The 14,858-nt window shown below is 49.3% G+C and overlaps 1 protein-coding gene across 2 annotated transcripts in view; it reads right to left on the bottom strand.

The window, feature by feature from the left end:
* The window catches only part of hps4 (HPS4 biogenesis of lysosomal organelles complex 3 subunit 2), a 65,012-nt gene that overhangs the window by 19,007 nt on the left and 31,147 nt on the right, over positions 1–14,858 (bottom strand). For both annotated transcript variants that reach the window (XR_011935093.1, XM_072475969.1), the window contains exons 6-9: positions 10,546–10,640; positions 8,343–8,415; positions 4,014–4,032; positions 1,264–1,363 (exon numbers count right to left, since the gene is read on the bottom strand). Coding sequence is in view for 1 of the 2 variants with exons in the window: in XM_072475969.1 (XP_072332070.1) it covers positions 1,264–1,363; positions 4,014–4,032; positions 8,343–8,415; positions 10,546–10,640 (287 nt within the window). In the remaining variant the exon portion in view is untranslated. The remainder of the gene's footprint in view (positions 1–1,263; positions 1,364–4,013; positions 4,033–8,342; positions 8,416–10,545; positions 10,641–14,858) is intronic.

Raw genomic sequence — 14,858 nt, 5'->3', positions numbered from 1 at the left:
TCCACGGTCGACCTTAGTTTCCTTGTACGGGGTGGGGAAACTAAAAGAGAAAGCAGTTCACAATTATAATCCAGTGATTGGTTGTTTGGGCATTAGTAACAGGGTGCAAGGCGGCACAGTGGTTGGCACTGCCACCTCACAGCACCAGGGACCTGGGTTCATTTCCAGCCTCGGGTGACTGCCTGCGTGGAGTTTGCACGTTCTCCCCGTGTCTGCGTGGGTTTACTCCGAGTGCTCCGGTTTCTACCCATAAGTCCAAAGATAGGTGGATTGGCCGTGCTAAATTCCCTTTAGTGTCCAAAGATGTGCAGGTTAAAGGGCAGCACGGTGGCGCAGTGGGTTAGCCCTGCTGCCTCACGGTGCCGAGGTCCCAGGTTCGGTCCCGGCTCTGGGTCACTGTCCGTGTGGAGTTTGCACATTCTCCCCATGTTTGCGTAGGTCTCGCACCCACAACCCAAAGATGTGCAGGCTAGGTGGATTGGCCATGCTAAATTGCCCCTGAATTGGAAAAAATGAATTGGGTACTCTTAAGTTTAAAAAAACAATGTGCAGGTTAGATGAGCACTGTAAGAAGTCTTACAACAGCAGGTTAAAGTCCAACAGGTTTGTTTCAAACACTAGCTTTTGGAGTACTGCCCCCTCCTCAGGTGAAGGAGCTGTGCTCCGAAAGCTAGTGTTTGAAACAAACCTGTTGGACTTTAACCTGGTGTTGTAAGACGTCTTACTGTGCTCACCCCAGTCCAACGCCGGCATCTCCACATCAACGTTAGATGAGGTAAGGGGGCAGCACAGTGGCTAGCACTGCTGCCTCACGGCGCTGAAGACCCGGGTTCGATCCCACCTTGGGGTCACCGTCCGTGTGGACTTTGCACAATCTCCCCGTGTTTGCGTGGGTCTCACCCCCACAACCCAAATTGCCCCTTAATTGGAAAAAAAAAGAATTGGGTACTTGAAATGTAAAAAAAAGGTTAGATGAGGTTACGGGGACAGGGTGGGGGAGTGGGCCTAGGTAGGGTGCTCTTCCAGGGGGTCAGTATAGACTCGATAGGCCAAATGGCCTCCTTCTGCATAGGAATTCTATGGTTCCGTTGAAAAGGTGGTATTAATGTTGACAGTGATGCCCACACTCTGGTTAAAAGAGCCTACTGACATTCCTCATCTGGGTTTGTAAGTCAGGAATGCTCCCGGGAGCAGGGTATTATTGTGAAACTGTACTCTGGCACGAGTCAGGACTTTACCCACCACCTAAAAAGCCCATCTCACCCTTGCATCCATCCAACTGGGAACTGCCGCAGAGCTGCAGACTCTTCTTCAGTAACAAATACGGTCAAGATTGTTACATCCTTAGGTAATGGCGGGTCTTCTGCAAATACAAATAGAGACAGCAGTATATTATATTCAGTGCCCAGTGTAATATCACAAACCCCAAAGGGGATGTTTCAGCAATAAAGTAAAGTTGCCATAGTGCCAGATGACCAGAGGCCGCTTTCCCCTTTGAAGGGGAAGAGCTGACTGGTGGTAGTTTAACCTGAGGATCACCACACCTCAGGCGAGGGTGAGAAGACGGGGCCTTCACGAATACCCTCAGCCGGTACGGGAACTGAACCCACGCTGCTGGCCTCGCTCTGCATCACAAACTGGCTGTCCGGCCAACTGAGCTAAACTGCACCAGAAAAGTGCAACCCCGTGAAGCATTGTTGCCTGGTGTAGAGCAGGGTTCACTCAATAGGTATAAGTTGCTTTAGGGTGCACCTTGGCATTTAAAGATACAGAAATCAGCACTGTTGCTTCGCTGATCCTTTCCTTAAATTTTGAAGTCTGGGACTAGTTCCCTCTCGAGTAATTGAGTCTATGAAGGGGGTAATTGTAATGGCAATGGAATGGGAAATCTGTGTTAAATGAGTTCTCAGTTAGACCTCGGCTGGAATATTGTGCACAGTTCCGGGCTCCACACTATCGGAAGGATGTGAACCCATTGGAGAGAGTGCAGAAGAGGTTTACAAGAATGGTTTCTGGGATGAGAAACTTCAGTTAGGAGGATAGATTGGAGAGGTTGGGACTGTTCTCCTTGGAGAGAAGAAGGCTGAGAAGGCATTACACAGCTTTGAAGTGTGGATTACCATCACAATGAAAGGAAACAAAACAGTCAATGTGCGCAGAGCAAAGTTCAAACAATTTAACAATAACTTCTAACCCATGCTTCTGCGTTTGATAACCCGCTATCTCATCTAAGTTCCTGCAAGCATCCACTAGGATGGACAATCTTCGCCAATGGCGGCTTCAGAGGAGAAGCCAAAGCTTCTGTCCATAAGAAGGGGGATTTCCTGCTGCCCAGGGTTGGCTCTTACAAATATGTACACGGCCTCCATTTCGCAGCCAAATGTTATCAAACCAAATTTGCAGACTCTGATCATTGACTGCAAAGGCCATTGTGACTACAGGGCAGACAGACCTCTTAGTGTTGCTTCATTTTAATTTGAAGTCCACTATATTTGAGTGAGTTGTGCCCTTCCTTTACATTCCATTATAGTCCTTGAGCTACAGCGACCAGAAACGTACAAACACACAAATTAGGATCAGGAGTAGGCTCTGCATCTCAGAGCTATGCAATCTCTCACCATTCAGATAGTAAGCTTCTTTTTTATTCCTCCTGTCAAAATGGATAATTTCAAATTTTCCCACATCGTACTCCATCTGCCAGATCTTTGCTGACTCACTTAACCTATCTGTGTCCCTTTGTAGCCACCTTACGTCCTCCTCACAACGAAGGTCCGAGGTTTAATTCCTGGTCCTTTCCGATTTTAGCCAGCGTCATTTAAACTGACTGCGAAACCAGCAAGTTCCTGGTCAGGTGAAAGAAAGGTCAGCATGGGTTGTCAGGCCCAAACATTTTCCAAAGAACTGGAGTGAGCGTAGGTGGACTGAGAATCAGTTGTTGGCAATCGGCTAGGGTTTCCATGCTGGAAGTCTTTGGGCATAGGACAAGGCCAGAGATGAAAAGGGCAGTTTGCGAACTAACTCACTGTGAATCATCCAGCTCTCTCTCTTCCCCACTGAGCTTCGACTGAACCTGGGGCCTGGCTCGAATGGAGAACGAGGAAGTGTTGCAGAACTGCCAATGTATTGGCAATAAGGAGATTCAATAAAATCACAGCTTTGTGGTAGAATCTTAAATAAAATCTTAAATGCCCTCTGAACAAGGGCAATTAGCGATGGGCAATAAATGCTGGCCCAACCAGCGAGGCCCACATCACAAGAATGAATAAAAAGTGAAGCAATGTTGAACGTGGTGAATTAAATACTTGCACAACAGAAATTAGTTGCTTTTGCACTTTGTTATTTTAAAGTCTGGAATGAAATTATGGCAATATTGCACAACCCACTGTATAAATGTCCCATTGCTGCCTTCTGATACTCCGGGCGGGGTTTCCCTGCCCTTCCTGCTAGTGGGATCTTCTGGTCCCGCCTGTGTTGCTTATTTCAGAATGGTTGGCGTAGTGTTCACAAAGACCACAGAATAGCTTTTAACTTAAACAAAACTATGATTTTATTTACACTACCAAACTGGAATACACTACTGATCAATAACATCTAACTACACTCATCTACTGCTAATCTGACTACTGGTATAAACTATAATCTAACCTTACTCACACTCTCTGCTCTTCTGACCTTCACTAGCTAACTCCTGCATTTACTCCTCCCCTAAGGTCTAGCATCATTGCCTTATATACTTGTATCTGCACCTCCCTCTAGTGGCTACTCTCAACACTACAGTAACCCTTGTAAAGCTGATAGTTATGATAATACCACACCGCCAAAGGTACCCCCCCCCCCCGTGGCACGGCAGGATGGACGAGCCACGCTAAACTGGTTCCGTCCACTGCTGGAAAACACGCCACAGGGGGCCTGGAAAATCCCGCCCGCGATTTCTAAGATCACGAAAGAATAAACCCGTGGATAACGGATGTAGGAGGGAAGGAAACTGGGGCTGGAAATAAAATAAATCTTACCTCTCCTCTCGGTCACATTCTGAAAGAAAAGGCAATGACTCAATTGAACCTCTTTGTCAAGCGTACAACCATTCTACATCGTACTACGAGAGATAACTCATGTTCTGGTGAATAGATACAGGCAAGAACACGGAACATTACTCTTTTAAAAATAAATTTAGAGTACCCAATTATTTTTTTTCCAATTAAGGGACCATTTAGCGTGGCCAATCCACCCAACCTGCACATCTTTGGGTTGTGGGGGTGAAACCCACGCAGACACGGGGAGGATGTCCACACGGCCAGTGACCCAGGGCCGGGATTCGAACCCAGGTCCTCAGCGCCGTAGTCACAAGTGCTATCCACTGCGCCACGTGCCGTCCCCAGGGAACATCTCTAACAGAAAGAGTCTGGAAATAACAGACGTGCATTTCACATGCAGCACTCACCATGCTACAGTAGCAGCTACTGCAGCTTACTGAGAAACCCAGGTGAATGACTGAGTCCCAAAACGCAGAACACCACCAAGGTTGATAAAGAGAGAAATGTGGTTAACAGAAAGAAAGCTTGTGTTTTAAAAGCCAAGAGGGAGGTATGGATTTCCTTGTGAAAGCAAGAATTAGAGCAAGTTACCACGCTCCAAGTCTTAATTTCAAAACTGTTGGGATGCGCAGGAGAAATGATTAGTGTATAAAGCCGCATGTTTGGAGTTTGCAAGAGGACACAAGTTGACAGGGGGATTGATGTTGGTATGATCATTAAAAAAAAGAGAGGGAGCAGAAATAGAGGGGGCAAGGAGAATGGAGAGAGAGAGAAAGAGAGGAAGGTAGGGAGGGAGAGAGGCCAGAGAAGGGACGGAGAGAAAGAAAGGCAGAGAGGGACATGCTGGAGAGAGGGACACTGTGGAGAAGAGAGGGAGAGGGCAACGAGAGAGACATAGTGGCAAGGGAGGGGCGGCAAGAGAGAGAGAGGCGGGGCAGGAGAGAGAGAAACGGCGCGGAGCGAGGTGGGTGGAGCGATATGGGGCGGATAGAGAGTGTGTGGACAGAGGAAGAGAGAGAACTCAGAGTGAGAGAGAGAGATCACTCGGAGCACAGCCAAGGTGGGTGAGAATGAGCAGTAAGGGAGGGAAGAGCTGGAGGACGGAAGAAGGAAGAGAGGAGAAATGATTGAAGGTTTAAGAATTTATCGAGTATCAAGGCTCTTTTCTAAGCCTGTCCACGACTGCGGGAACCTCCCATCCTACTGCTGAGGAGTACATCTAACTCACAACAGTACATCAAAGGACGTCGTATTTGTGGTATGGAATGAAAACAACTTGTGGTGCATGTGAAACAATGTGGAATTAACAGCCAAAATGTGCAGGAGGTCACTACATTAGGCCAGTGTTCTTCAAACTTGGGGGCGTGACCCGCGGGTGGGTCGTGAGGGTCACGGAGCTGTCCTTCGCGGCACTCCTGATCGCGGAAATCCCCGCGCAGCAGCCAGCTTTTAATAACGGCGGCTGCAAAATGGCCTCCAAAATGGCCACGAAGTTGGGAACGGCATTGTCGGGGGTTTACGCCCGGTCCTAGGGCCAGCGAAGGCAGTAAAAGTCGGGACACAGCACAGAGGAGGGGAATGTCGAAGACCAGCAAAAAAACGGCCGTGAAAAAAGCAGCTGAAAGTCCGTCGGGGAGTGGAAAGGTCACCGCGGGGTCAGTAAAGAAAATGGAGGCTGGAGCACCAGGGCAGGCCGCATTGCTTACGGCTGAAGAAATAACTAAGGTGATGGCTGCGGAATTCGAAAGGCAGTTTACAAAATACATGGAGACGGTGAGGAAGGAGATGAGGGAGGTTTTGAGTGTGCTGGTGGAGGAGGCGGTTTCCCCGGTGAGGACGGAGGTGGCGAGCACAGTGGCGGAGGTGCGAGAGCAAGGGGAGGCGCTGAAGGAAGTGGAGGAGACGTTCTTGCAGTACGGTGATCAACTTGCCTCGATGGGGAAGGAGATGCGGAAGGTGATGGACATTAACAAGGATCTGCGAGGAAAAATGGAAGACCTGGAAAACAGATCCAGGCGACAGAATTTGAGGATTGCGGGGCTGCCCGAAGGAGTTGAAGGACCGAAGCCGACTGAGTATTTTGCCGCGATGCTGGCAAAACTATTGGGGGAGGAGGAGGATCCCTCCCGATATGAACTGGATAGGGCTCATCGGTCGTGGAGGCCTGTACCAAAGGCGAGTGAGCCGCCAAGGGCAGTGACTCTGTGCTTCCGTAGGTACAGTGTGAAGGAGAAGGTCCTGAGCTGGGCCAAGCAGAAGCGGGTGGTGCAATGGGCTGGAGCTGGTATACATGTATACCAGGACTTTACAGTGGAGCTGGCGAGGAGGCGGGTGAAGAGGGCACTGTACATTAGCAAGGTGCAGTGCGGCATTGTATATCCAGCGAAGCTGAGGGTGACCTATAAGCTCAGGGACTTTTATTTTGGAACGGCGGAAGCAGCAGAGGGGTTTGCGAAGGCAGAAGGACTGTGGCAGAACTGACAAATTGAGAAATGGCCATGTGCCGATGTAACCTCATGACTGTATTTTCTTCTTTTTTGTTTCATTGCGTGCGGGTGTATGGGCTAAAGGAGCCAATGTTGTATATATTTGGACAAGGGAAGTGATGGGACTTTCACCCGAAATGAGGGCTCTTTGGGGTGTAGGTGGATATGCGGGGTGTGTGTGCCAAAAGGGGATCTCTGGGCTTTCCTAGGGCCGAGCAAGGGGGAAAGGGACCCGGGCGGGGGCCTCCACGCTGGCCGGTTTAAGCCGGTCAGTGAACGGGCGTGAGGTGGGGGGAGGGGCTGCGGCCATCGGTGCGTGGCAGAACAGGGTCCGAGTGGTCTAGCCGGGGTGGAAAGGTGGGGGGGGAAGGAACCGGGTTGGGAGGAGGAGTTTTACAAGAGGCAGTGGACGGGAGGAGCTGGAGATTGGGGGGGGGGGAGCGGGGATACAACTCTTGGGTATCATGTATGGTACTCTTTCACAGGTTGGATGGCGTTGAGTGTAGGGGGGGGGGAAGGGGAGTGGACGCTATAGGTCAATGGTGACCATGGGCGGTCCCGGACTCCTTTTTCTTTCTCTCATTTGTTTTTTGTTTCCACCGTGGGAGGGTTTGGTTTATTGGGATGCATATATTGACAGGTGGGCCGTTGTTTGGGGTGGTGGGAGGATGGGATCATTGGTATTGTTAAGGGGATTGATTTTGTATTTGTTACCATTTACTGTTTGTGGGTGGGGTGTAAATTTTGAAGGGAAATGTGAAAATGTAGAATAAAAATTTTTTTTTTTTTTTTAAATGGGCACGAACATGTAAAAAAAATTTGGCCGCATTGCGCATGCGCGCCGATGATCGGGTGCGCATGCGCAGTGCTGCCGCTATTTTTTTAAACAGTCGCAGTTTTTTGTTTCAAGTTCGGGGGGGGTTTATTCATTTATTTTATTCATTTTTATTTTTATTTTATTTCATTTATTTTATTCATTTTTTCCCCTCATTTTTTTTACAAGTTCGGGGGGTTTTATTTGATAATCTTTTACAGGAAAAAAATGCAGAACTTTGGACAGATGGAGACTCCATACTTTCCGACACAGGAAGGCTTCACCTTCATCCAACAGGTTCCATTGGAGGAGCGTGTACGAGGGCCAAAGGGACCCAAACGCCATTTCCTCCATTTTTATCAGCAGCAAACAAGGGAAGAGAAAATGGTGGGTCACGCAGGTCGGCCGTTGTGGGTCGCGAAGGTCGGCCGGAGTGGGTCGCGAAAGTCGGCCGCATTGGGTCGCGAAAGCCGGCCGCGTTGGGTCCCGAAGGTTGGCCGGTTGGTAAAAATGCGTCCCCGGGAAAAAAGTTTGAAGAACACTGCATTAGGCCACGAACACAAGCCATTAATAATATCTTACTTTGAGGCCAGTTTGTTGAAAATTCAAAGGCAGCATTAGCCTCAAGACGACACTGTGGTGAGATATTAGTTATACAGAGAGTGCAACAAATAAAACCAGAACATCCGGTGATGAAGTCCAACACCGTAAATCCCTTGTGAGACTGAAATTTGCTTTGCCACAGACTGGCTGAAGATTGAATGTCCCAGTGCTCAGAAAAGGTGTTCCCAGTCAAAAACACAACATTGCACAAGCTAACCAACATCGTGCAGTGGAATGGCTTGACACTTTCAGTATTGGAAGAATTTTTTGTACCTTACAATGTCGGAAGCTGCTGCACAGATCTGCAAATTTTGAACAAGTGAATTTGCAGCATTGCGCAGAATATATTTTTCATCGACAATATTCAATGAGCACTCCTGTGTGAGCAATGATCTAGGGACCTACCTGGCTGTTCACACTGGGTCGATACGGCAGTATTTTGGCTGTTATTGCAGGTGGAAGCTGAGTGCTGACAATTCTGTAAAACAAAACATTTACACAGAGTACTGTGTACACCAGCATACAGTATTAGGCCAGTGATGTACCTTCAATTCACCGAGAGGTGGAGAGAGCGAGTGAACATAAGGCTTTATTAGTCATGAACTTGCCTTGCATTCAGTAGTACAGGTGAATGCTGCCCACAGGAGGCCGGCCTATATATGGCCCCAGTGTGGGCGGAGCCAGAGGCGGAGCCATACCGGGGTTACAGTACAGTACCTGGAAGCAGTTCATATCACCACTTCCAGGTCATAGGTCACAGGTTACGGTATCATGCATGCATTATGGTGAATACATTCACCACAGCCAGAAAGCATGTAAGCCTTTTTTTTTTAAGTGGCAATTTAGCGTGGCCAATCCACCTACCCTGCACATCTTTGGGTTATGGGTGTGAGACCCACGCAGACACAGGGAGAACGTGCAAACTCCACATGAACAGTGACCCAGGGCCGGGATTGAACCCGGGTCCTCGACGCCGTGAGGCAGCGGTGCTGACCCACTGCGCCACCGTGCCGCCCTTTAAAGCGCGTAAGCCTAACGCTAAATTAAAGCATTCATGGTGTACCTGAAAGATTAATTAGATCCATTTCAATGCGTCCAGTTCCTAACTCCCAATGTTCTTCATTTTCCATCTGACAGCAGGGACACGTGCTGCAGTTTCATTAGCTCCAATGGCTTTTGGCTTCATTCCCAAAGTGGCTTTCTTTATAGCATGAGTCTGGACAGGGATTGTCAACCAGCCATTTGGCAATGAGGGCATCACAGGCAAGGGTGACCCTGTCCTCACCTGACCGAAGGCACACACGCTTGGCTGTTTCTTCCTCATCTGTAGCCCAAGGGTCTGAGGCTGATTGGGAGCGGATTGGGATATCTCTACTTTTGTCATTCCTCTCATTAAGTCCTGATTCGCACCAGGTATCTAAGCACGGACCAGGGCTGGAATTTGGAGAATCTTAGAATCCTGACAGTGAAGGAGACCATTTGGCCCGTCGGGTCTGCACCGACCCTCTGAAAGAGCACCGTACCAAGCCCACTCACCCGCCTTAGCCCCGTAACCACGCCCAACCGTTGGTCACTAAGGGGCAATTTAACATGGCCAATTCTACCCTGCACATCTTTGGAGTGTGGGAGGAAACCTGGGCACCCGGAGGAAATCCACACAGACACAGAGAGAACGTGCAAACATCACAGAGTCTCCTGAGGCCGGAATTGAACCCGGGTCCCTGACGCTGTGAGGCAGCAGTGCGAGCCACTGTGCCATCTTGCCGCATGAGAACAGTTGTGGGTCACTACGGTAACTCGTGGCTGGTGCATGCAAATTTGTTTTGTTTGGATTTTGAATTGCAATTATTACTGCATGCCACCATGAGGCATAGGCCTGGTGACATCCATGTAACACTCAGCTCAATAAAGACATTACACTAGTAACACTGGAGCCTTTGAAGTTACAACATCACCGAGCCGAAAGGAAATGAAAAGGAGCAGGACAGGAACAGAAACATTCTCCGGCCATTGGGAATCTCCGTTCCCGCCGCTGCGCACCCCCGCCCGTGGGTATCCCGGCGGCGTGGGGTGGCTCCAATGGGAAACCCCATTGACGAGCGACGGGAGCAGAGAATCCCGCCCGCCAGCGACGGCGGGCCGCCGAGACCGATGAATCCAGACGCAAGTAAGCCGTGGCCATATCGAGTGCTCAGGAAGAAGCTGGAGTTATTTTTCCAGACATCGTGTCCTGGAGAGTGGGAGGTGAACCAGTAACACATCTCAAAACAAGTAAAGTGCAGGCAGCAGTGGTTAGCCCCGCTGCCTCACGACGCCGAGGTCCCAGGTTCGATCCCGGCTCTGGGTCACTGTCCGTGTGGAGTTTGCAATGCGTGGGTTTTGCCCCCACAACCCAAAGGTGTGCAGGCTCAGTGGATTGGCCATGCTAAATTGCCCCTTAATTGTGCAAAAAATGAACTGGGTACTCTAAATTTATTTTAAAAAAACAAGAAGAAAATTGCAGTTTAAAAGAAGATGTAGCTGAAAGAAAAACAGCACAAGTCAAAGGCTATTTACTGTGATGGTGGCTACTACAAATGAAAGGGATGCCAGTGCAATGCAAACTTACAGGTTTGTATAAAGGATGCAGCCAGCCAGGATCTCTGGGCACCGCTGACAGGTCTGTAGGATGAGTGCAGCTTTCAGTAGTAACAGAGGATCCACCTGTTGTTAGGCGATGGAGCAGAGAACTGGATCAGAAAACTTGCCCGGGAAAGCAACAAGTCAACCCCAGATCACCACACAGCCCAGCCAAGCAGAACTTAGCCAAGTGAGGTCTTAGCAGTGTACAACCAAATAAACCAAAATGCTTCCCATTATGAACCACATAAACATCAGTGGTACCTCAAAGTTACATGTGTCACACGTGCAGTTCTAATATTTCTGCCAGGCTTGCATTCTTTTCAGGTAAAGTCATTAAGCCGTCATCCAAATGATTTATTCAGAGGTGAAAAGCAGCACCATATCATCCAGTGCCTCACAGTAAGTGTCGTCTGACACACTGTTTGAGTAATGTACCACAAAATGCAGGACTAAGATGTTTGCAGCTCAGGGTCCCTGAACTGTTAAAACCACAAATAACTAATTAAAACTGTTCATTCGAGTGGTTTGGGCCTGGAATGCACTGCCTGAATATGAGGAAACATAGTAAATAGGTGCAGAAGTCGGCCATTCGGCCCTTCGAGCCTGCACCACCATTCAATATGATCATGGCTGATCATGCTAATTCAGTATCCCACTCCCGCTTTCTCTCTATACCCCTTGATCCCTTTAGCCGCAAGGGTCACGTCCAGCTCCTTCTTGAATATATCCAACGAACTGGCCCCAACAGCTTTCTGTGGTCGAGAATTCCACAAGTTCACAACTGTCTGAGAGAAGACGTTGGGCTGGATTCTCTGCCCCCGCGCCGAAATCGTGTTCGGCGTGGGGGGCGGAGAATCCAATTTCATGCCGAAACCGGGCCCAGCACCGGTCCGGTGATTCTCCGGGACCCGAGAATCGGCGTGGTCGCGGAGTACTTCACGTGGTTGGGGCCCCATTGACAGAGGCCCGCCCCGCGATCCTCAGCTCCTGACCGGCCGAGTTCCAGACGGTGTGGAACTAACCACCTACCGCCGGTCGGGATGCTCGCGTGGCGGCTGCGGACTCAGTCCGCGGCCGCCCTTGTGGGGGGTGGGGTGTTCGGACACTGGGGGGGGGGGGGGGGGGGCCCTTATAGGCGGCCGGGGTACAGGTCCGCGTGGTTAGACCTTCGGGCACGCGGCCGATCGGGGAGGTTCTACATTTTTCATCTGCGTCCGCGGTCCGAGTCTGCCATGGTTCACGGCGTGGACGCTGGAGGCTGCCACCGTACGCACGCGCGGACTCAAAACCGGAAGTGCGGGAGCCCATAGCAGCAGCTAAAGCTGCAGGAACTGCTCTGGATCCCTGCTAGCCCCCTGCAGGGCATTAAATCAGCTCACCTTTCCTGCAGGAAACTCGAGTAAAATTCCAGCGTCTGTATGTCGGCGTGGTGACATAGTCCCATTTTGGGAGAATCCAGCCCATTCTTCCTCATCCTAGTCCTGAATGGCTTATCCCTTATTCTTAGGCTGTGATCCCTAGCTCTGGACGTCCCCAACATTGGGAACATTCTTCCCGCATCTAGCCTGTCCAGTCCCATCAGGGTTTTCGATGTTTCTATGAGATCCCCTCTCATTCTTCTAAACTCCAGTGACTACAAGCCCAGTCGATCCAGTCTTTCTTCATATGTCAGTCCTGCCAATGTGGTGGAGGCAGGTTCAATCAGAGACATTCAGGAAGGCATTAGATGACTAGAAACAATGTTCAGAGGTTCGCAGAAAAGGCAGGGCAATGGCACGTAGTCACGGTGCTCGTTTGAGCTGGTGCATTCACGATGGGCCAAATGGCCTCCTTCTGCATCGTAGTGATTTGTTTCATTGCTATTTGTTCGATCTTATTAAACGTAAATTGTAAGTGTGACATTGTAAAGAGATAATGAGGAAATGCCAAAACTGAGGTAAAATTATTTCAATGTAGTTCAACATGCACACATCCATTTTGGACCAAAATTGGGCAGATCAAATTATTTTCCAAATGGTGAAAAGGGGGAAACAATGGAGGTCCAAAGGGGGCAGATAGATCATTAAAATCTCATGAACAGGTACAGAAGATAATCAACAAGCAAATGACATGCTAGCCTTTATACATGAAGCACCAACATACAAGCTTCACCTATATAAACCCCTGGTTGGACCACACCTGGAGTACTGTGAGCAATTCTCGCCACCACACGTTGGGAAGGATACATTGGCCTTGGAGGGGGGCAGCGTTGATTTACCAGAATGATACCTGGACTTCAAGGTTACATTGTGAGGAAAGATTACACAACGTTGGTTTGATTTCCCGGGAATTTAGGAAGTTAAAGGGACATTTGATTGACAGATGTTAAGGTGAGCAGAAAGGGTGAACACAGTATGGGCAGGATTCTCTCTTTGGGAGCCTATGTTCTCCCGCTGGAAGTAAATCGCTCTGGCGCTGGGAGCGACGCTCAGAAACCAGATTTATGCATGGCTGAGAGCCCGAGGGATTCCATTCCACATTCCAATGATCCCGCTATTGGGTCGCCATTTTTGGGTCGCCCAGCGGGCAGCCCGATACTGAGCCCCCCCCCCCCCCCCCCACCCCAGGAATGTCTTGTTCAGCAGCCCCCACACAGCACACATGCATGAGGGTGACCCAAACCACCCCCACCCCCCACAACAGACCCCAATCAGAAATCCCCTCACTAGAGACACCCCATATCAGTGACCCACATCAAAGCCCCCCCCCCCCCCATATCAGGGATTCATCCCCTCCCCCATTTCAGAGACCGCCCCCACCCCCCCCATCAGTCACCCCTGCCTGGTAGCTAAAGAGCAATCCAGGCAGAAACAGTGTGAAACACTGCTTTTTCACTGACCTGTCCCTTACACCTGCTGTCTCAGACAGAGGTCTAGAAAGTGGCAGCTGTTAGAAAGTCAAAACAGATCACAAGGCTTTAAACTCCTCATATTCTTTGATCTTCAAGGCTTCTGATTTACTTTCAAAGAGAAATAGCTTTTAGTAGAATGTGATTTTCAAGGGTAATGGCTTCCACCCAGCCAGGTGTCTGGGTTGCTTATTTTAATTTCCCTTCATGCTTGAATGCATCTCATGTACCCTGCTTTGAACCTAACCACAATGTTTATAAAAATCTAGCTATAATTCTGCCTGGATTGCTCTTTAGCTACCAGGCAGGGGTGACTGATGGGGGAGGTGGGGGGCGGTCTTTGAAATGGGGGAGGGGATGAGTCCCTGATCACGTCAAAAGCAGTTCTGCTGAAAAAAGAAATGAAAGCACTTAGCTGCTAGATATTTGTAAACATCTCTGATATGGGATGGGGTCTCTGATTAAGTGGTGAATCGCTGATAAAGGGGGGTCTTTGATATGGCATGGTCTCTGATGTGTGGAGTCTCTGATATGTGGGGTCTCTCTGATATTGGGGAGACCTCTGAAGGGAGTGCCTGTCGGCGTCTGATGGGGTGGGTCGGACTTGTATTGTGGGGCAGACAGGGACCCCTGATGGGCTTCGGAGGCACCCACCTCAAATAGTTAAATCTTTGGCCCACCATGTCAGGGCTGGAAAATACTTGCACCAATCCACGCCCACGAGAATTCTGGCCCAGAGGGCTGGACATCATGGAGGTATGGAGAATCCGATATCCAGCCCGTTAATAGGATGCAAATGGGCTCAGAATCCCACTGGCACGGGCATGAACCTTGATGCCGCTGCCAGCTGAGGATCGGAGCATCGCAATGGGAATGGCACACTGACAGCGGGATTCTCTGCCGTATCGGGAACGCCGCTACCGGCGGTGAATCATGTCCTACTTCTGTGGGTTGTGGAGCAGAGGACTAGAAGGCATAGTTTAAAAATTAGACCCAGATCTTTCAAAATTAGCAATTGTTTCCACATGCCAAAGGCTGGTTTGGAAGTTTGGGACTTTCTTCCTCAAACATCAACTGATCCCAGATTGATTCTTAATATTAAAATTGAGATTGATAGATTTTTGTTTACCGAAGGATATGCATGCATCATCTGTATAAAAATTAAGTATGTGGAGTTAAGTAGTAAATCAGTCTTGATCTCGTTGTATGGTGGAACAGGATTGTGGTGACTGTCCCTTTAAGGGCAACACAGCAGAGTAAGGCTCATCTGGCTTGGGGGACCAATTGAGACTCAGAGTGGATAATCACCCCAGGGGGTGGAATCCTATTTTAGGCAGGAGACACGCAGGGAGCTCGGTGCAGCCATGAGGCTGCTGTTTTCTTATTAATAAATCCTTTTTGCGCTCACAAAT

The sequence above is a fragment of the Scyliorhinus torazame genome, chromosome 1, assembly GCF_047496885.1.
Source record: "Scyliorhinus torazame isolate Kashiwa2021f chromosome 1, sScyTor2.1, whole genome shotgun sequence".
Classification (NCBI taxonomy): Eukaryota; Metazoa; Chordata; class Chondrichthyes; order Carcharhiniformes; family Scyliorhinidae; genus Scyliorhinus; species Scyliorhinus torazame.
This window is presented reverse-complemented; position numbering and strand designations above follow the sequence as displayed.